Source organism: Hippoglossus hippoglossus, chromosome 5, assembly GCF_009819705.1.
Source record: "Hippoglossus hippoglossus isolate fHipHip1 chromosome 5, fHipHip1.pri, whole genome shotgun sequence".
NCBI classification, from domain to species: domain Eukaryota; kingdom Metazoa; phylum Chordata; class Actinopteri; order Pleuronectiformes; family Pleuronectidae; genus Hippoglossus; species Hippoglossus hippoglossus.
In genome coordinates this window covers 10,700,582-10,724,004 of record NC_047155.1, presented here as the reverse complement: position 1 = coordinate 10,724,004, position 23,423 = coordinate 10,700,582, and the positions used below count along the sequence as shown (strand labels likewise).

The following is a 23,423-nucleotide window of genomic DNA, read 5'->3' as shown; positions in this document are numbered from 1 at the left end:
CAGTATTGTAGAGGAATTTTTTAGGATAACTGCACAGCTCAGTTGTAAGATTGAGTGAAATAACCAACACCAGAGTCGACGCTCAGTTTTCCTTTACCATATTTATTCTTAAAAATGAGTAAGCAGACCGTTCACGTGTCCTGTGAATACCAAAATGCGTGTAGAACAGTACAGACCAGTAAAACACCTTTCATTATATTTCTATAACAAGATCTTTTGAGCGGCATATCAAAAGTCAAAACAAACGACGTATTTTATTACAGCAAATTCTTTTTCATCGCAAAGAAATAGACCATAGGTTTCTAGAAAGAGATGTAAAAATATACATCATCATAATCAGTGTTAAAGAGCAGGCTATAATTCCCAAACGCAAACGACGATTAACTTGCACAAACATCAGTGAGGAGGTGATAACGCCACAATACAACCACACCACAGGGACCAATCACATGTTTAAGAGGATGTCACAGCTCAGACAGGAGGGGCTTCTGTCACCCAAAACTTCCTCGCTTTCCCTCATTACTTCCTCCATCACGCACTTCCTCAGCTCATCAGTTCCTTATTACTTCCCTTGCTTTCTTTGCCTCCTCCTGAAAAACTGTAACGAGATCAAGATTTCAAGTTTCACCCCCTCAGATGCTCTCGTCAGATTGCATTTTCATCAGGAAACAAGGACAAAGGAAAAGAAAGGAAGGGAGGAGAGAAAGGAGAGAAAGGCGGACAAAGGCGAGGAAGGGGTGGAAGGACGAGTCATTCCAGTGCTGATCGGACGAGGCCGTGATGGACTGAGATCGATCGGAGCAATGAGACCAGCTCATTGTCAATTAACCACAATGACATGAATGACAGGGGCAGACTGAGGCTTCACTCCAACAGCGACAGATAAATTAAAAGCCGTGGGTTCAGTTTCACAATGACCTTGGAAAGGTCAAAGAATCAATCAGACTATTGCTGATATCCAGATACAAAGCCTTCAGTGGCATCTTGGTTTTATACGAGACCTCGTTCAAGCTCTCCATGGGATTAAAAACAGCCAAAGACAGAAGTGGAAGGAGGTGGACAAGCAGAGAATCAGGGAGAGAAAAGAGAGAAGGGGACAGAATAAGAAGAGCGGGGATAAGAAGACAGATGGGTTTTGAAAAGCTCATCTGATGGGCGTCCGTCTTCTCCTCTACAGGCGGGGTGGAGGCACGTCTGTCTGTCACTCTGCGTTAGACTCAGTATAATTACTGTGAAATGACGGATATCCACGACTTATAGGAGGGCAGCTGGAGAAAGAGAGGTGTGTTTGAGACTCAGCCTGCGAGTCCCTGACTGCTTTTTGCAGCCATGGTAAGATTTTCACCTCAAACCTAACAGATGTAAAATTAAAGATATCTACAGTGTTTAAATCCTATAAAATTTCTGTAAACCTCTGGAGCAAAGACTTTTAGAAAGAGTGGTGCCATGGAAATCTGCAAAGCCCTGAGGGGTCCAATAACTTGATGAACAATGACCTATTAATATCACTCAATTACATCCAGTCAGCAGAGTGTTTTTGCTTATGTTGCTTAGCAACAACGCTGAATTCAAGTACAGGAGAATGACTAAAGGCCAGAAAAAGATCCGCAGCCATCACAGTCACAGCTGGTTCTGTTGATTTCAATATCTTAACTCTTAATGTACAACTCTAAGCCTTTTCTTTACAGGGAATTGTGTTGCCTCCTACAGCCTCAGCACTAAGACTTGCTGCTGTATCCTCTCTTGACACACTAAACTATGTAGAATGGTCCCCAAGCTGATACATCTTAGAAAGTCACATTTGGGTACCTAGTACCTAATAGAGTAACGCAGCACTTTGTCAATACATGTACAGTGTAAGCCTTTTAACAACACAACACGTATTGTTCTAAAGGCACAAACACTAGTGTGACCAGTACTGACACGGTACCAGGACAAGTTTCAACCACAAACTGAGGTTTAAAATATTATTGTTAGAAAAGAAAGAAAACAGCTGCTTTAGTGACAATATTAAATCAAACAATAAACTTGTTATTCAAAGTTTGTGCAAAACAGAAGCAGACTACAAAATAATGTGATAACCTTTCCCTTTGTTCTTCTTCTTTTTTTTTTTTTACAAAACAAAGATAACACTCCGAGTCATTTGTTTAATATCCTGTTTTGTGTAGCGGTGGATATGGTTGTTGTTGTTGTTGTTGTTTGCTGTAGTTTTCGGTTGTCGGACTTGTTGTCAAGACGTCAGGCAGCGCGGTCGCTCTGTCGGGGGTTCGGTTAGAAATGCGTCTCCTTCTCTGAGATGGTGGATATTTTCCCATCAACCTTGAGTTTTGCGTCGTTGGCAGCGTAAGGACTGAGGGCGGCGAGTTTCCCTCTCATTTTCAGATCTTTGCTGGGAGTCGTCAACTTCTTTATTCTCTGCAGAGAGAGCGAAAACAGGTTCACTCTTATTCTCACACCACAATGTTACTTCTAGTAGCAGCATTGAGAAGTACATCTTGTGCATAAAATGAAAATGTGTCTTTGCCAGCAAATATTTTTATCTATCTATCTATCTATCTATCTATCTATCTATCTATCTATCTATCTATCTATCTATCTATCTATCTGTCTATCTATCTATCCTTCCATCCATCCATCCATCCATCCAGGCAGACCTGAGATATCATGTTCGAGAGGCCAAAAACATGTTTTGTGAAGCCACCATGGCCTTTACCTTTAACCCCCAAAATCTAATCATTTAATCTGAGATTCTAAGTGAACGTCATCTCAAAACATTGGTAACAAATTTGAATAAATTCCTCCAAGGCCTTCTTGAGATATTGTGTTCACAAGATTAATGGACGGATGGACGGATGGACGGACAACCCCCAAAACATGCCCCCTTCATAATAAAGCAGGCAAATAATACTGGTATAAGAGACATATAGCTTTAAATAAATGTAAGTAATCCACTGGAATTTAATCTCGGCACCAAGATTTCTTCGGTACCCTAGTCTATGTTCGTGTGCCATGTGGACTCCATTCAAGATATGACCAAAACGTCACTGATATCATTCTTCTGTTTTTCAACACGCCTCAGGTCGATCAAAGGCTGGAGGCCACGACTGATCATCTCATATCAGGAGCCTGTAATTTGTATATTTGATCCGCCCCTCAAGCAATAACAGGAGATCATCCAACTGTGTCACAATCCCTCTGAGAAAGTCTGTTGGGAGAGATACAGCAGCTGCTTCCTTCAGGCTCATCCAGCACAAGGTGGGAAAGTGATTTGCCCAAAATGCAAAACAATCAATGCGAGTTTTACAAGACAACACCAGCTAACATTGTCCATTGTTGTTTTGGAAGAGAAAAGATGTAAACACCAGTTACAGGCTTTGTATTAAAGTATTTTTGCTTGGGACGACAACCCAGCCGGAGCACGGACCAATATGCAATCACTAATGCAGAAAGAAGGTCCAGACCCTGAATAGCAAATTCTTCCCCAACGAAGCCTTAAACCTGTATTTTCTATGTTTTTTGACAAAGGGTCAGAATTAGGACGATATCTGATGAATTAGGTCAGAGAAGAGGAGGGGCTGCTGTTCCACAGAACACGGAAGAGTTGGGGTTCTTTCAATCAAAGGCTCTTGTGACTGAAGATGGACAGATAGTGAATTAGTGAAAGTCTGAGGGAACACAACATGTTGCATTGGGATTTTTTGTGTAAAGAAGAAAAATAGCCATTTGAATTGCCCCTGGTGGCTGTCTGCTGCATAGGTCATAAACCCTGTCTCCTCCATGGTAGCAGAGTGGACATCAAATACATGGCAAAGATTTGGAGATGTGTCGTCCATCTGTATAATGACGATCGTTTGGAATGGGGGCATTTTTTTTCTTTTGGATAAGAAGCTACAAGGTTTGGTTGGAGGCCATTGTTCCTCCAACTATATTTTCTCTAGTTAGTAATAGAAGTTTTACAATAAATAAGACAAATTCATTACCTCAGAGAAGGTGCCAGGAGTCTTCCAGATCATCCAGATCATCCCTAAGGGGATGCAGACCATCGAGGACATGGCCATGGCCCAGCCGATACCGTAGCCCCAGTCAGGGTAGGTGTACACGTTGTTGTACTTCAGCGGTTTGTATTTAATCAGGAAGAACAGGAAAATCGCCTGTGGCAAACAAAAAGGACATTCTATTTATATAGTAAGAAAGAAATGCCTCTGATGAATAAATAAAGATCCCGGTGCGTACTTTGAATTCAGAATCAGTGTGGTGCTGTAATAAATACTGATCTAGTAAAGATAAGTACAAGGGCCTCTTACATACACTTAAGAGCCTTCATGTTTCATTCATGCGGGAAAATCCAAAGCAGTTGTTAAATTAATAAATGTGTAAATAGTTTCAATTAAAACCAGGTATCAATCAAAGCTGCACATGTGATGTACAGGTTGTCCTAATGTTTTTGTAATTAGAAATATTGTAAACATAAATCCAAAAACTGTATGTTCTAATTTTACTGTCTATATGGCAACTGCTACAGGTTACAACTAAACTGTGTTACATTGCAAGATTAAAAAATATACTTTTATTCCACCACTGAATATAATAGAAAAAACTGAGAATGTCTCTGTTCCTCATCACCAATGTGATCATCTGCATGATGAGTTGTTTGCTGTTGATGTTGTGTTTGCCATGCACTCACAGAACAGATGCCTGGGGTCAGGATCATCCAGCACCATTTGATGAAGAAGACAGGTTTGTAGCCAATCATGTCCTCGATGTTCGTGTAGAATCTGTCACTACCTGAAACGCAAATCAGCGTCACTCAGAGTCTCTGCACGGATCATCAGAAATAACGACGTGATTGATGCCTCTTGACAGAGGATGGTTATCTAAACAGAGCTGCTGATTGGACGGGGAGGAAATCCAGTCCCAAACTTTTAATGAAGTGTCACTTGGTTTGTTGTCAAATTATTTGGCAGAACATTTAATAAATTTGCAATTTAAAATATTCAAAATATTTGAACATAACATTTTAAATAAAATTTAAATAATTACAAAATAAAACATTTCAATATAGAAATATGAAATTAAACATTTCAATCCCGAAATGTGAGCCAAACATTGTATTTCTTCATTTAATGCATTAAATGTGCAGACTGCAATACACAATGTTTGCTTGGGAAAAATACTGAATGACAAATTCTCACAGTGCTATAACACCATAATATAATTTTAACATCAGTCAAATGAATTGTGTGCCTTGTGCAGCACCATGAATGCTGCATGGAGACCGTTCTCCAGCAGAGGGCAGAGAAGAAATATGACAAAGAGCCTGACTCTATATTTGTGCATTTGCCTGTTTTCTTACCGTGTTGAAATGTCTGACAGTTTCCCAGTTAATGAAACACAGACTACTGATACTTTATCTGAAGTGACAAGAGTGAGATGTAGAAAACATCTCTGCTCTGAGACCTCTTGATGTGTTGAAACCTGAGTTCCTCCTCTTACCGTACACCCAGCCGATACATATGGACTCGAATATGGCCACGAACAGCAAACACATTCCGCTCGCAGCGTACGAGTCAAACAGCTGGAAGACGTACATCCCTCCCTGATTGGACAAGACAGGCGTCAGTTGTCTGCCACAGCCACAACACGAGCATCAGGCGCGGTTAGATGAGTGTGAATATGAAGTGAATCAGGTGTGTTTCATTTAGCCTGTCAGGGACCGATCACACAAGCTTGTGTATCAAACAAATCCATAGTGTCACCCAGCTCTGATATTTATTTTAGTTTATTATAATGAGGATTTAATACAATAATAATAAACATCTCTGGTGTTTTTGGGGGGTTTAAACGGCCTTTTGACAAGATGGACTGTTCTTCAGTAGTCTGGGTTGGGCTGTCTACTATAGGTATTTAAATTTTCTTCTTGCTGACATTGAATAAGCCTGCATATGTAGGAGTGACATCTTTCTTCTCACCTTACTCTCTTAAAGAGAGTGAATAATAATATTATTAATCAATACTTTCCCAAAATGTCACACTGCTCCTTCAAATGATTTCTTAGTGCCAGTGGTTATGTTCATATTTATATCATGTACTCTCCATACGCTCCCTCCACTCAAAATAATGTATCTGCTCCTTTCTGCCTCCACCAAAGGGCCATTATATTTTATCTCTGAATCTGAGGCGACATCACTGCTCAAACCTCGCAGGTAAACAATTTAGAATATCATCAAAATGTCTCACTGACTGACTCTTTCAGCCAAGTATTGCACTACACTCCCAGAAGACCTTTTGAACTGTGTTAAATCCTACTCCAGGCTCCTTGTGACATCGTATTCATGATGGCTCTTTGCTGGCAGAAAGGAATACAGAGTCTCAAGAGCCTCGAGTGCAGGTGGGGGTGGGAGATGAGTTCAAATGTAGTGGCGACTGAAAATGCATATAACAGACAGAAGTAACGGCTTCAATATTGCATTAAATTGCTTTTTTCTTTGCCATTATGGGCCACTAGAGTACAGTATGTTTACAGTGGGGGTGGATGAGTGCAGTGCATATGGAGAGATGAGAAGCTTTTAGTGGATGGAAGTCCTCGATAGTGTAAGGAACCGGATTCTCCTCCATTATTACAACACTAGGATGAGAGGTCTTAAAAGCACGACCGACAGCTGGTGACATAGATGTCGCTCGAGATGGATAACATGACTGTGAGACTCGAGGTTTGAAATCGAAATGTCTAGTGGAGGAGATCAAAGGAAACACGGAAACACTGAAGGCAGCGAATCACAGGATCACATTGTTCTAATTTATGATTAGACCCCGGATCAATTCATGTTCAAATATTTGATTTACCAAGAATAAAGACAATAATCTGAATGTACCTGATTGGATTTCATCTCATGATGATGATGATGATGATGATGATGATGATGATGATGATGATTATGATGATGATGATGATGATGATGATGATGATGATGATGATGATGATTATCAAGATGATGCTATTGCTGCTGCTGTTGTTGGTGCTGGTGATGATGATGATGATGATATGGCTACATAAAAAATAAAAGCATGATGTGAAGTTTATAACAAGTGCTATTTAAACAATCTTTCTCTGAAGATATAAAGATCCTTAGTGGAAGTTTACTGTTTAAATTACTTTATAAAAGTAGTTTAATTTGACTTATTAGAAAGCATTAGCAACAATAATTACCATCCTGTGATTGTTTGCCTCTGCCAATCAGTAGTTTCAGTCTGAATACAGTTTATTCAATGTCAAAGGTCACCAGGACCTTGGACAACTGAAATCTAATGAGTAAATATTTAAGTCAAAGAGACAACAAAACCTGAAAACAAAGCTGGCCTTAAAAATTCACAATACGTTTAAAAGAGTGTCAAAAATACTAAGTAACATGTTGGGTGTTTTAATTTAACTGGTCCTCCACTAAAGTACTGTTCAACACAAACATCCTTCACATATGTGGTACCTTTATCTCTAATGATGTGACTATAGCTGAGTCTTACCTCTGTACACATGATGAGACCTATAAAGAAGGAAACTATTGACATGCCGAGGATCAGCCATTCTCTGCGGTAGCCTCTCCTGAAGGTCTCCGGGTACATGTCCACCACAGCTGTCACCAAACTCTCCACACACACAAACTGCAACGAAAACATAACTTTATTACAAAAAAAATGGGAAGGAGCATCATTTCATGCCTTATTTTGATTTGTTTACTTGTGAAATTGCAATTTTCTGTTTAGAGCCAAATCATCTGAAAAATGTTATTATTATTATGACACCAGTGGATCTCACCTGACTGTCCAGGCCCAGAAAGATGAGCATTATAAAGAAGAGACCGGCCCAAAGAGGAGACAGAGGCATCATAGTAACAGCCTTGGGGTACGCTATGAAAGCAAGACCAGGACCTGCATCACAAAAAAAATCAGAAAGCAGGAGTTTAAAAAGAGCAGGTGCAGCTTTTTCAAGCAACATTTAAAACATAATAGTAATAACCGAGGCATAGACCATAAAACACTCACTTTCTAGATACAAACTTTGAAGGCTTTAGCCCTAACCCTATGTTTTGTGTAAGTTGATAATTAAACTGATGATAGAAATAAAATAACATGCCCTAGTCTGTCTTTTTAAGTGTTTGACTGTCTCTCTAAAAAAAACATAAGAAATAAACCAGCAAACATAAGTGCAAAGACGGAAAGTGACACAGTATCTTTTCGAAGTACTTGTGGATCAGATCAGACTGGGTCAAAGAAAATGCTCTTGTGTAATTTATCACTTCTATCTGGTGACGGAGCCTTGGAAACACATTATCTGAAACATTAAGCACTACCCTCACCAGACTCCAAGACAAACATTTCAAATCTCTCACTCCGTCACATTCACTAAATCATTGATGGTGACTTCAATAAATCATTCTGCGGTGGTCTAAGAGCCTAGGTGAAGAGTGTGTACTTATATAACTGGGTATGTTTATCCATTCTAACAGAATGTGGTGGATGGAAGCACAGAGATTCAGTCTGGCCACTGCTTTAGATCCAGTGTGTGTTCTTAAAGTCTGTAGTTAATTCATTATTTTTTATTCTGAAACATTACGTGATAATGTCTGTTATTATCTCACCAGACTCTGCCACAGCTTCGATGGGAACATTTTGTTCAAAGGCCATGAAGCCCAGCACAGAGAAGATGGCAAAACCTGCCACAAAGCTGGTGCCGCTGTTCAGACAGCACAGCATGAGGCAGTCCCTGGGGAGCAGGACAGAAAGAGAGAGAGAGATCACACTTACTGGTCCGGTGGCACTTGACCATAATACTACAACATGGATGGAAACGCATCCCCTTTCCCCCCTGCTGTTTCACCATAGACTGTGCATGGATGACAGAGAGCTTTCCAAAAGTAAAGCCAACATGTATTGATTGTCACCTGCTGACTGGTGGCAGTATAGATTATGAATCCTTCCTCCATGTTAATGGATGGGACATGAACCCATCTAAAAAGTCCAAGTACATGTTTAATACATTTTTATCAAAGATGGTTTCTGTCATTGTAGGGAGTTCTTATCACACTGATGTTTGTCACAATTATATGTTTCCATTAGGTTTGTTTTTATTAGTTATTTGATGCTTTAAGCATGTGTATTCATCCCCCAATCACTACTGCACAGACTCTGGCACAAAATGGCGGCATCTGGAATATTTTGGCTTCATTTTTTGATTTTGGGAGGAAGTTGAGACAGGACGTCCATCTTGATATTTAATCCATGGGTTTTACCTGTGTTCTTATATTCTTTGTGTGTACAGGGACATGTATCTCTATTGATGGCTTTCATTATCACCCAACCACCCATCTACATGTAGCCACAATCTTACCTGTAGCAGTTGTTGTTGTAGGAATTGTAACTTCCCAGAGCAGTGAGACAACCCAAGCAGATGGCATAGGAGAAGAAGATTTGTGTTCCTGCATCTACCCATACCTGGTGTAAAAGTCACAAAGACACATTACATACACTGATATGTGTGTGAGCATACAGGAAAGTGTTACTGTGAAGTGTTGGCTCATTATGACCATCAACAACGGCTTCATTGATGCTCGATACAGATTCTTTAAATGTCTGAACTCCATGATGAAGCAGTTTTCTTCTTCCAGCGTTTCTTTGGGTTGTGGTCTGGCGACTTATGAGTCACATCAATTTCATACTCATCACATCATCCACTGACCCCTCACTGTCTGCTTTGAGGTTATTTTAGTTATTTTCACCCCCATAGAAGAGACTGACATTTAAGATACAAAGAGAAAATATACAGAGAGAAAGGGAAGTATTGACAAGCAACAAATGTCCCTGCTAGGATGATGTTGAGGTTAAATGTGTATGTGTGTAAACCACGAGGTGTTCTGCTCCTGTAAAGCATTTTAAAAACTTTTGTGGACTTCTTCAGAATGTTTTAATTATAAATACACTTTGGAACTCTTTGTGTTTGGGCTTTTTGAACTTTGAATTCATGATGAGTTCCTGTTTAACTCAGTGTGGCAGTAATTTAATCCTTTTTTTAAATGTATTGTGACGTACACACAGCCCAGCACTCACACACAGGTTTGTTCAGCTATCCTTACACAGATTTTTCATTGACTTCCATCCATGTGGACAGCCTAACCAAAACCTCATCCCTTTTAACCTTAACCAAGACCAATTCTTGCCTAACTCTAACCTTAACCTAACCACTATTCACATCTTACCTCTAACCTTAACCAGGACCTCAGAAATCCCATTTTGCCCCAGTAGGACCAAATGTTGGTCCCCATGAGGTTACTGGTCCCGACAAGGTCAGTGTTTATGCTGTAAAAGGTCCTAAAGAGGCACAAAAACGAGTATACAGACACACACTGTTTCAGAAACTTTTACAGCATCTGATCATTTCTCATGCTTTTAATCCAGCTTAAAGTTTAATTTCCACTTCATTCTTTTGCTCCTCAGCCTATTATCATTGACAATAAAATGTCTTTGTGCCATTTTTTAAAATTAATTAAACCTCAGAATGAGAATGAATAGAGGAGGCTTTCCCATTTACAAGCGATTACCACGATATGGCAAGAGGTCTAATGAAAGCCCACATTTCTTTTGTTACCCCTCGTCTACCTGATTTTCATCATCTCACTGACTTGGTAATGAAATTATGGCTCAGCTCAACCGTTCTCTTCCCCCTCTGAGAGGCACACGGTGGAGCAGCATGAATCATGGATTAACATCCTAAAAGTAGCTGCAGTCTCCCAGTGCCTAAATATTCATATTACGCTTCACTAGCTTCCTTCCTTTCCACTGTTAGATGGGGATTAACGATGGACAGCTTTTTATATTTTGTACTTGTTTGACTGAAAGCTTTTTGTCAGTATAGTGGAATAGTGAGCAGAGAGGTGAATTCAATTTCATTTGCGATCAAATGATTTCAAAATTACATTTAAAACTTCACAGACAGTAATGGCAGTGATTTGAGATGCATGGTGTAAATCTGATGAACAGGGAAAGAAGTTTAAAGCTGCTTAAAGTTTATATACTCAAGTTGTTCTAAATACAGACTCTCTTACCACCACTGCATCCTGGTTAGGGAGATAAATTTACATCAACTTATTGATAAATATTTGGTGATAAGAACAGGTAAAGAGGCACAATATTGATTATAATAATCTCCGGTATTCCCAGTTTATAATATATTTAGGTACAATATCTAAACAGAGGAGTTTTATTCATGGAAACATGCACGGTTCCTGAATGTGACAGCAGTAAAAAGTGCATTAGGAAACTAGTTTGCAGTGCAGCACAGGATCCTAGAACCCACGGCGTAGCATGGGGTGCTAGCAAATTCAAACTTAATGCAGCATGGCTCTTTGAAAACTCTCTCACATCACCATTCAGCCACTAATCTCATTTCCCCACCGAGGAACAATTAACAAACGCACGGTCTTCGCTCCCTCCTGGGAGTAACCACGGTAACTTCTGTGACCTCACAAACACAGGACTGTTCCTGTGGAAGAACAGGCCTTTCTCTCCTAATGTTCATTAATGTTCCCTTTAGTTCGCCCTCGGCCGATAGCCGCACCGAGCGGTGAAACCTTAAAGGCCCAGGCCCCGAGAGAATCACTTGTTGATGTTGTGCCTAATTTGGTCGGCTTGTGTTTGGTTGTGTTGAGACTGTGGCTTCAGGAAACTTTTCTACAGTGTGAAAGCTGGAAGTGCAGCATTAAGAAATTCAGTTGAGATGAATAAACTAGATTTGACTCACTACTTTATTTCTGAGACACAATGAATGATCAATGAATGACATTTAATCTAGACCTGATAATCATCAAACTATTTTGAGTTAAACAAATAGTGAATTGTCATGAACAGCTTTCTGTGGTGATAATGTCCATGTTACGTTTAGAGATGTGTCCAAAGCTCTACTGTCCAAAATCCCTTTTTGCAGGTTTGGAGAAAAGAGGCAAACAGTATTTGCAGTTGTGAAGCATGGAAAGACAGCAGCGATGGTCAGGGAGTGGAAATGTGTAAAGAGAAGGAGAGAAACGACCAGAGAGAGAAAGGTATAGGAGGAAAAGAAGAGGGAAGGCATGATGAAGTTTAGGGGTGTGAAAAGAGGGGGTGACACACACACACACACACACACACAGCCTGCTGGACGGAACAGGGCCCTGATTGTCCGTGAGGAAGCTGATTTAACACTGGTGTCAGAAGTAATGTCTTCCTCTGCTAAACAGCAGCACTTCTTTATCACCCTCCTTCACTCGCTCTGTGCCTCAGATTGTTTGTGTCTTTTTTTTGTCAGTCCCCCTTTTTTTGTCACTTCTTCACCGTCCATCTTTATCAGAGTTTCTCTTTTTCTTGCTTTACTAAAATCACTAATGCAAGAGTTTACCCCCTTATTGCATGACCTTACACCTTGTTACCTGCTTAACCCTACCTGCGTTTCCTGTATTGTTGGGAATTGTCTATTTTTGTATTTATTTAGCTAAAAAAAAAAGGCAAAGGTTCACGTTTAGGCTTTATAAAATCTTTACGCTACATTATATCATGGCATGACACTATATGTTTTTAAAACCTTTCTCAGCACAAGGAGCAGCGCGGCTAAACATGTTGTGTGGAACACTCTGGCTCGTCTGCCTGTACAGTTACAGTCCCACAAGTTTTTTTGTTATTTCAGAGGCAGCAACATTTGCTCGTTATCACATCGATGGCGTCTCAGGTGTTCAGACCAGATAAGAGTCTGAACAAGAGGGGTATGTGTCAAATGTGCAAGTTGGAAGAGAGCTAATCATTTTATAAACGCACAATTCGTATACGCATGACTACAAAACTGACACTGGCATCACCCACTAAAGTTGTGTGTCAGGTGAGTGCATTAGTGTTTGGTTTCTAACTCAGGTGTTAAAGCTTTTCACTGAGGGCGAACTTGTAATATTTAGTATTCACTTCTCAAATGATACTGACAAACTTTTTTTTACATGCAAGGTTGTAAAAATGATGAGTTGTACTGTAAAGGAACAAAGGTTATGATCACCAAACTACATTCTATCTTTCTATCTATCTATCTATCTATCTATCTATCTATCTATCTATCTATCTATCTATCTATCTATCTATCTATCTATCTATCTATCTATCTGTCTGTCTATCTATCTATCTATCCATCCGCTCCCGTCTCCTCTCTCCTCCTCCCTCAAACTCTTCATCTATTTCAATTCACGTTGTCATGACACCCCATCCAGTGACATTTTCTACTGCACTGTTGCCTAGCGACCCCGAGCTGTCTGCCTTTTTCCAAAGGAGGTCAAGGAGTCTGCTCTGTCTCTATGACTTTTATGTTAATGCACCACCTCTATTAACCTTAAATCTTGATCTCTCCACCCCTCCAGGTTCTCAGAGCTCTGTGTTTGTTTCTCATCTCATCACCGACAGGATGTGTTAGGATATATCACGGCTCCATATTAAAAGTAGAGTCAGTATCAGAAGAAATGAAGCCAAATCTAAACAATGTGAAGAGCTGCTTTTTACATCTATATATCTTTCTTTCTGCATGGGATGATAATACAGCAAGGGGTTTTGTGTATCCTGGACATTAAACAGTTTTTGGGACAAAATGGTGCACACATTGTGATAGGGGGAGGGGAGGGGGAAAGGCCTGATTCCTTATTTCATTGCAGTAACAGCAACACCACCTGTCCCCCTGGCAGATTCTCAGCTCCACACAGGTGGGTGTGAGGCAGGGGTTTCAATGCATTTCCCTGAGTCTCGTATTTTTAACCTCTCCTGTTTTACTACAGTCATAGCTTAAGCACAATATAATAAGTCCAGGTCAACAGATCAAATAATCAAAATACTGCCTGCAGCTTCCTGTTGGAATAATAAGTACACGGTACAGACCCTGGATTTGCTGAGTTCAGGTTTTAAATATGTATTATATGCACTGTTTATCATGTAGTACAGTCACTTTGATATGCAGACCCCCTCCCTCAAAAACACCCTGTCAGTATCACCAGGCCTTAGTGTCTGGACTTGCATTTCCAAAGCCAACCTGCTACTATTAGCAAGAAAAGTCATATCACCCACAGTGAAGAGCTGTATTTAAAGACATGATGTATGAAATCTATAGGCAAGGATCGTATTTGCCCCTGCAACCCTGACACTTGCAATTACCGATAAGCATCAAAGCTCACTGGTGTGTGTGTGATGTGTGTGCATGTTGTGTGTGAATATTTCAAATGTCAAATGCAGGGTTTTGGTGACACAAGCACATTTTCTTCTGAATGCAAAGACGTATTTACACTGCACTCGGTGACACAGTGCATGTCCTCTGTAATCCTGACTGTCTTTCTGGTTACTCGCATAAGTGATGACATCCTCACACATAAATAAAGATAATAGGAGCTTGACTGTAAAACTGCCCGCAGGTGGCCCCAGTATCACAATAGCTATGACTTATACTTCCCTTGCCCTTCGGTGGCATTATGTATATGTTGTCACTTAATTTTGAAGGATTTTCACTGCTGCAGCAGTAGAAGACAAACACGGATCGTTGAGGCCTACCTGAGGGTCCGAGAGACGTGAGATGTCTGGGTAGAGGTAGAACTTGATGCCTTCTAATGCTCCTGGCAGCGTTACTCCTCTGATCAACAGGACCAACAACATGACGTAAGGGAAGGTAGCTGTCACGTATACAACCTGTAGACACACAATATGCACAGGTCTGTGTACAGATTATAGAAAAACACACTTGATGATTAGTAACTCAGAACCTTTTAGAGCTTAAAGATCCTATGTTGTAAAAAGTGACATTTCTGTGACTTTCTAGGTTTTGAAATTGGTTTTTGGCCTCATAAATACAGTGAAAGTATCAAAATGGACGATCCACAGAGAAGTGCTCAGCCCTTATTCAGAAACTGTGCCTGTAAACGAGCCAACGGGACATGTTGGGTTTGTGATGTGACAGATATACGGTCACTACCTTCAGTCATGACCCCAGCACAGTACTAGGCCGTAATCCATGCAGAAAGCAGTCAGCCAATCAGAAGAGAGGCTCAGAGACGGGTAAATAACACCCTGTTCTTGCTTGATTTCAAGAGGGAAGACTTAAAACCAGAAAAAAAAATCCTTTTAGAGATATTATAACTTCTCACAAAACACAGGAGAAGTGTAATATTTGGGCCCTTTATTTAATATTGGGTTCTAACCAACGTATCCAATCACATCACATCATCATGAAGACACTGGATTAACAGAATTTATATAATCGGAGGAAAAAGGTTACAGTAAAATAACATTATCAATGTCAGGACATAAAAGGATGTTATGGGCCAGGGGATCCTGAGCTGTCACATCCACTTTTTAAAATGGGAAATTGCTGCGTTGTTTTTTTTAATCCAGCATATCAATGTATTACAGAATCTGACATGTGTCATATGGCTAATAACAAACCTAGAACCTGGAATCAGATATAACAATACCAATGTAAAGACATCTATACATTTAGTAATGTGTCATGTACAGCACGGTAGCACTGCCGTCGACTCAACACCACACATACAGCAGTGTCTTTACAGTGGCTAGCGCTTGCTAACCATCAAACCAACGCTCGCTTTTTTATTGAGCTATTCAGGAGTTGCAGAATTGTGCTCGACATCTCAAGACTCTTAGAAACCCCTTGAGGAAAAATCCTGGCCTCTTGGAAGGCAGAGGCGGGCAACATACATCCCCCGGCTCGCTGGCATCCAGTCAAAGTCCAATTGAGGACAGAACAGGACAGAACAGAGCCGGGCCAGGGGACTGAAAAGAAAAGAGGGCTCCTCTGGCCCGGTCTCTTAAACAGGAGAAGCCCAGAGGAGTGATGCTGGCAGTGTGGGAAAATGTGCTTCTCTTTGAAGCATGCACAGGAGGGCACGAGTAGACGCACACACACACTCACACAAAACTTCATTCACAAAATAAAAAACGGGTGTGTAGATACTACAGATAAGATTAACCCTTCACACACGTCGGCCTGAACCCACACTCATGCACGCAGGCACACACCACTGGTCACACTACTGTACAACTTCAGGCTGTGGTTTTATGAATGGAAGCTTTGCAGCACGGTCGGTTTGAAGGTCGGCAGTTCGATCCCCAGCCTTCCCCATCTGCATGCCGAAGTGTCCTTGGGAAAGATGCTGAACCCCGAATTACCCCTCATAGAACAAAAAAGTGCTGCTAATTGCACTGTATGCATGTGTGTATGAATGGGTGAATGTAAGTGTACTGTAAAGAGCTTTGAGTGGTCATCAAGACTAGAAAAGCGCTATATAAATACAAAAAAACCATTTAGCACTGAGCTTCTAAACCAAACTCCAGTGTGTGGACAAAAAAGTGTGAGTGTCACATTAACAAGACCCTTTGCTTTAAATATCATGAACTATAGAACCTGAGTCTTGGTTAATCCCAGTGTGGCCTACAGGGAAACTGTGGGAAAACTTGTCTCCTGCCCAACAGATCCCTCCATTAATTTGTCAAATAAAACGATTACACATCCTAAACCTCCTCTCCCTCTTTTTCCCCACCTCCTCCTGGGATCTAAAGAACAATGTTCAATCTCTCCATGAATGTTCCGATTCTCAACATGCTCCCTCCAGCTCACCACGGGCAAACATTTAAAGCCACCACAAATTTACTGGTCAAACTCGCCCCTGCCTCGCCGTAAATCTAACGGGAGGGCTTAAATGTGAGAATGGCCGGCAAACAACAAAAGCAAACAGCTTAGCCGAGTCGGAACTGAATGGGCACTCGCGTCTGAGGAGAAGAAAAGCACCTCTCTCTCTCTCTCTCTCTGAGCTGTGGTTAATTTCTCATAGCGGGAGAGAGAGAGAGAGAGAGAGAGAGAGAGAGAGAGAGAGAGAGAGAGAGAGGCAGAGGCAGCAGAGGCGGAGGCTGAGGATACACTCTGCATGCTCCTCATGAACACTCTCCTTTCCCCCACTGAATACAGGAATCAATCTTGGACCAGCTGCTAAAGCCCGGCCATGAAGAAGCATTCTCCTCCTCTTACTTCACAGCCACACAAAAGACACTTCAGGGAGATATAGGCATCGCTGCCTGCTTCCCCCCCCCCCCCCCCCCCCCCCCGTCATGTGCAAACCCATTAATTTTTCTTCCTCACACACTTCTCCTCCCTTTACCCTCTTTCTTCCCTCTTTTTCTCACTCTACCTCTCTAACTGCTCATTGAATCTATGGGACTTTCTCAGGTGCAGACTCCATATCGTCCTCCTCAAGGCTGCAAGAGGAGACTCGAGGAGAGAACATTAAAACGGAAAAGGTGGAAGTGGGTGGTGCAGACCTGCAGGAGGGTGCACGTGAGGAAGTTGTTTTGAGGATAAGGTGTAAAAAACCTGTATCTTGTGGTTGCTTCAGTGTGTAAAGTTGCTCCAGTGAATGAAAACTGGCGGCAGCACCAAAACATGCACATTCAAAATGACACAAATTCAAGTACAGATTCCTCCATCATGAGTTGGATGGTGTGGTTACAGCACATATTACACATAGAGTATCATTAACCATTAGTCCATCATGTGAAATCATCATGCAATACAAACAGGAGGCTCTCACTTTACGCTGCAACCACTCAGATTACCACACACACACACACACACACACACACACACACACACACACGCACACACACACACAAACACACACTAGTAAGCATGCATTACTCTGTCTTACCTTGCCAGTTGACTTGGGTCCCTTCCAGATGCAGAAGTAGCAGATGAACCAGGCCAGGGCCAGACACATGGCCAGCTCCCAACGCACCCCCCCCATGTGCTCGATACCATCTGATATCTTCAGCACTCTGCGTCTGTTTGGGCGCAGAAAACACAGATGATTACTAACCTACAGTTTGGTTTGAGGGAATTTTGTTCATGTGACATTGAATGTACTTTCTGAGAAAGCTGAGGCGGCGCCGCTTTATGGAATCTGCACAGTTTTAGATCTACAGGCACTGAGTGTAAATAAGTTACAGCACAGAGGGAAGATGATGAAAAAGAAACATTTGCTTGCGGTTGCACAGCATAAATAGTGATGTCATATCTGCTGCTGTTCCGCCATGTTCCCTCAGAATATTGGTGAATGCATCCCCCACCACCCCCACACAATATATCTACTCTTCAGCTTTAAAACCATACTGAAGCAAACTCTACTGTAAATACAGATAGTTCATTTTGACAACTTACAAATATAATGTGCAATGAAGTGGATATTGCTTGAGGCTACAAATTCGACAACAGGAAAACAAACCCATACATACACGGGCTTTGATCATTAAAGGCACAGTCACTAAGGATGAGCTTACTCTATTCTAAGATCCTGACCAAACTATTCATCCACTTTCCGTCAGGGACTAAAACATTAACATGGCATGGTGAAGATTCAGTTTTCACCTTTCATTTAATAACGTACGCTGGGAGACAAACAACAAGGCCTCTCTGAGTCGTCCATTACATCAACGTAAGATGAAATGGGAACAAACCTATACGACCAATGCAGTAGAAAGCATTGAAGCACTTGACATTTTGTTTTATATCCTTTAAGACCTAAAGCTGCTACTGTGCATCATGTGTTGGTGGGACAACTGCAATGACGTGATCACTGCCAGGTAAGAAGAAGTCTGCTCCACTGTGATGACCATGAAGAGCATAGATCCACCACCGTCAGACCCGTCAGCCATGACAGTACGAGCTAAATTAGAGTTTAGGTTTTAACAGAACTCCTCCATTATTATCTTTTCTGCTGCATCTGCTGGTTTGACAATAATCATCCTCATGCAGCTGTCAGACATTCTGGTGGCCCCCAGGTGTGCAACCTCATCATGGTAAACAGATGTGAACCAGCTGAGAAAAGCACTCCCTTAGCAAAGTAGTTTTGTCTTTTGGGAAAGATGCCTTTTTTCTGACTTTAAGTTGCTGACATTGTGGATAGTTAGGCTCATGGTAATCATAAGAAAAATCCATGGGAGTGTTCAGGCCAATGGGATCTGATAGCAGTGGCAATTGTTCACATAGAGCAATAGATACAGAGCAAAACGTTAAAGCCCAGATGGCTCTTAGGTTCAATATTTGGGTGTGATGTAATGTGCAGAGTGGTGGCGGATCAACGGTTAATTTCCTGTTTGCTGAAGCACAGCCAGGCCACAGCATTGATGGAGGATGAGAAGCGAGAGTCGGAGCCATAGAGTTACAAGGTGCTGCCAAATCTGTGCCACCGAGTTCACCCCCGCAGCTCCTGACCAGCCATTGATCGTCATGACATGTTCTTGGTGGCCGGCCACAGGCTGGGTCCAACTGCCCCCCCCCCCCCCCCCCCCCCCACACACACACACACACACACACACACACACACACACACACTCACCACCACCCCCCCGTCCAAGGTCCCTTCCTGGTCAGACGAGGGGCCAAGATGTGAACACTAATGTGTGTAAATATACGCAATCTCTTGTGTATGACTTGCTGACATATTGTTAAGTGTATGTGCAAGTTTTCAGGGTGAATGGTTAAATCTTTTTATCTACCTGGTAACAAATATTCTAAAACACATCAAATAACTTGTTAAGCCACTTTTACCAAAGAATGCTACATTTTTTGTATTAATAGTAATAGTAAGTAATTTTTTAAGCATTTGTAATGTTTTCAAATGTAAAAATACAGGTGCAAATACAGGATATCTTTCTCAGTCAGATTTGTAATCTCTGGCTTTTGACGTATTCACTGATGCAGCTGTGATGTTATTTCACAGATGTGCAAAAGATGTGTAAACTATTTTGTGATGCTTTTCATCATACACACACACATCACTTATTATATATACTCCCTGTTCAGACTCAGCTAGTGCCAACAAAGATATAAGAAATAGAAAAGTAAAGATGAAATAAAATATTAAAATCTATACAGATGGCTGAATGCTGCTTGTTTAACACATAGCTCTGCTGTTTGTGCTGTTTGCTGCATGTACAGTACAAACGCAAGTGTGTCCTGGCACAGACTGAACAAGGCTCAGTTAGTTACTGTTTATGCCAACAACATGTTGGTCGGACATGTTTGTCTCTTTTTATGTTTATGTTGCCGACCTTTAAATCACTGTTAGATCAATTCTGATGAAATGCAATAATGAATTCGATAATTTCAATTTAACCGTCGCGATACAAATGTGTAGTTTGAGAAGATTCATCAGTGGGATGAAGATGAGGTTTGAGACGGAGCAGTGTAAACACAGCCGCTGGCAGTGAGACAGGAAGTGTGGTCAGCATTACACACTGACAAGGCCTGATCCGCTGCCACACACATGGCTCTAGCTGGGAGACAGCTGGCCTAACAGGGCCTGCTGCCACACAAATATGAAAAGGGCTGACTAATTAATGGGGGAAAGGTTAGAGAATGGGTGGGGTCTGTGAAACAGTGTGGAGCCGTCGGCAGCTCAGCTTTTCAATGATATGCTAGATAATTTTAATTAAAAAAAACAGGAGATGACATGTTAAACTGACAGAGCATCTATTCATTATTAATGACATTTCATTACTATTTTATACGAGTGGAGATAAAAAGCCATTATTATGTGTTTTTAATGTGACTAACAAGCTTTTCATTTCTTTTATGAATAATGGCAGATGTAAGAGAAGATGAAAATGAAGTGGAATAAAAATAGAGATTAGAAATGTACTCACTCCCAGAACTCAATGACTGGAGAAGTTGCGTTGAGGTTTGTGATGTTTGTGGCATTTTCTCCATAATAGTCAACACAGTTCTCTATGGAGACACAACAGCATGGTATTATTTTGGCAGGTAAACACTCAGATATGATACATCAAGATCTGACTGCATTTCTGTGTTGTCGACTTCCTTTTCTCATGAAACAAAGAGGGTGAACATGGTGATTTGTGGTTGTATGAAGATGTTCCTGTCTTATCCTATATTCCCTCACCTGTGTTCCAATAGTGTCCACAACCAGCCCAGGGCAGCTCGGTGGTGAAGCAGTTGAAGAAGTAGAAGATGGCCCAGGCTAGGATCACTATGTAGTACGCGTTTAGATAAGCTTCAATCACCTGCGTCGCATAACCGATACCTGAAAACACAAAAAGTGACAGATGAAAAGAATCTGCAGGTGAACAGATTTAACTCGACCTCGCTATGTGAAGTAAATTGCATTAATTGCCACTTTCAAAACTGACCAATGTCAGTAAGACACCTGCTGATAAAAACTGGTAAAACCCAACAAATGATAGAATAATATTTAATGTAGATGTTTGCGAGAAGTGAGTTTCATCAGGTCGACTTCTTTCTACTTCTCTCTTTAATCCTAAATGTGAATAATATGACGTGTTGTCTCCTCTTACCCTCAAACAGCGGGCAGATTTTCCTCCAGCAGGTGATGCCTCCCTCGCTGGTGAACTGACCCAGGGCCGTCTCCAGGAAAAACACGGGGATACCGCAGCACACAAAGAAGATGACATACGGAACGAAGAACGCACCTTTGTGCACACAAAAGAAAATAAATACACAACATGAATACCACTTTATTCATCCATCCATCCATTATCTAAAGTGTTCATCCTTTGAGGCTCGCAGCGGGGGGGCTGCAGCCAAACCCAGGTGACATCGGGCGAGATGAGCGGTGAATCGTTACTAGATCTGCAAGTCCGAGGGCACAAAAGTTCAAAATATGATTTCACCTAAAAAGAAGAACTGACTTCTTCAGACATAAATCCCTGCAGGGATGAATTCAGATGAACTGATGCCACACACACACACACACACACACACACACACACAGCAGGATGACCTTTTCAGATCCTGAGCTGGATCCATACTCTGCATGCAGTCTAATGAGGGAACCCACCTCTTCTATTGACTACATGATTGTGCATAATGGATGAAATAATGAAGGACACTGGATTATGAAACTTCTGTTGCCTGCTCGATTGTATACATGGAAAACCCCCAGAAATGAAAAGTCCTTACTTTGAAAAGTGCTGTGTAGACGTATTAACAATCACAGCATTTTATTCATTTATCTTATCACAGATAATCAGCTGAGTTCCTTCTTACAGGTACCATTGTTATTTCCTCCTTCCAGCAAGGGAGCTTGTCTAATGTCCTTCACGTCATTATAATTATTATTCTCTTGTAATGTAAGGAAAACATCTCTACCTCCTCCATTCTTGTAGCAGAGGTAAGGGAACCTCCACACATTGCCCAGCCCGATGATCTCTCCGGCCACAGACAGGAAAAACTCGATCTTGTTGTTCCAATGGCCCCTCTCATTGTAGTCCCCCCGGTCGAGGCTGGAGCTGGACCCTTCCGGATCTCTACCATCCTCTGGTTTACCGTTTACAACCGGCCCACTTTTCTCAGCTGTCATGACTCTCCAGCAGCCTGCTGAGAGACAAATTAAGGAAATAAAACTCAAATAGAAGTTGTTGTTTTGTTCTAAAGTCGACCGCCCTACCAGGACTTGAGACTTTTTCCAGAGAGTGAGTGTCCTGGGACTATCTGAATGAGAAGAGGAGTGTCCCATTGGTGCGACACCACATCCATAATAATCCACTTTTGATCAAATCAAACAGTGAAGACGGTCTAATTAATTTTCACTGACTAGCTGCATGTGCCTTTAATCAGCCCGAAGCAATGTGAAATCAACTATAATACCCCATTCACTTTGCATTCAGGAATAGAATAGGATAGAATAGAAACGTGTACATTATTGTTTTACCACCAAAACAGATTAGACTCCAACTGAACCAACTTCTATTCAATGTGAACTTCAACAACTACAACATCAAGAATAAAAATAGTTCATAATAAAAACTTTTATACAAATACAGTGTATGCTAATTACTAATCAATCAACCCAATCACAATAGCCTACTTACAGCATCTGAGCCTGCAGCCCAATAAGAAGTTAGAATAACACGCAAAAAGAATATGATACGATATTGTGACTAAGTATGAAAGATGTATGATCGTATTAATATGAAATCCAGGACATTTAACCTGAGAGGTAACTCACCAGTCTCCTATGGAACAGTGGCAAAGCTCCTTTTGGCTCCGCGACGCTGCGCTCTGACAATCGTCTTTACAAACACTCAGGATGGTTAAGCCTGTACAGGGGGAGGAGAAGAAAGAGGGAGAGAGGGGTCAGCAGAGGGGAAGGAGAACAATCTGCATACACGCCGGGTTTGAAGTGGTTTCGGTTGAGTTTCTTCGTCTGGATAAAGGAAGACCCCAGACGTGGCACAGTTGACGGGAGAAGGATCTTGCACCAGGCGCTGGAGAACCTGCGACTGCGACTCCACTCTCCAGGCGCGCCACTCTCATGCGCCTCCAGTTGGATAGAAGCCATGTG

At 41.4% G+C, this 23,423-nt stretch overlaps 1 protein-coding gene across 1 annotated transcript; it reads right to left on the bottom strand.

Moving 5' to 3' along the window:
* Nucleotides 1–82: 82 nt before the first annotated feature.
* Nucleotides 83–23,423, bottom strand: slc6a11b (solute carrier family 6 member 11b). The gene is made up of 15 exons (XM_034584526.1): nt 23,088–23,423; nt 22,229–22,456; nt 21,415–21,549; nt 21,003–21,143; nt 20,746–20,827; nt 17,751–17,883; nt 14,587–14,721; nt 9,383–9,486; nt 8,634–8,758; nt 7,811–7,923; nt 7,519–7,656; nt 5,494–5,596; nt 4,685–4,785; nt 3,981–4,151; nt 83–2,415 (listed from the first exon to the last, which is right to left on the bottom strand). The coding sequence occupies exons 2-15, from the start codon at nt 22,437–22,439 to the stop codon at nt 2,272–2,274; spliced, it is 1,836 nt and encodes a 611-aa protein (XP_034440417.1). The 5' UTR covers nt 22,440–22,456; nt 23,088–23,423; the 3' UTR covers nt 83–2,271.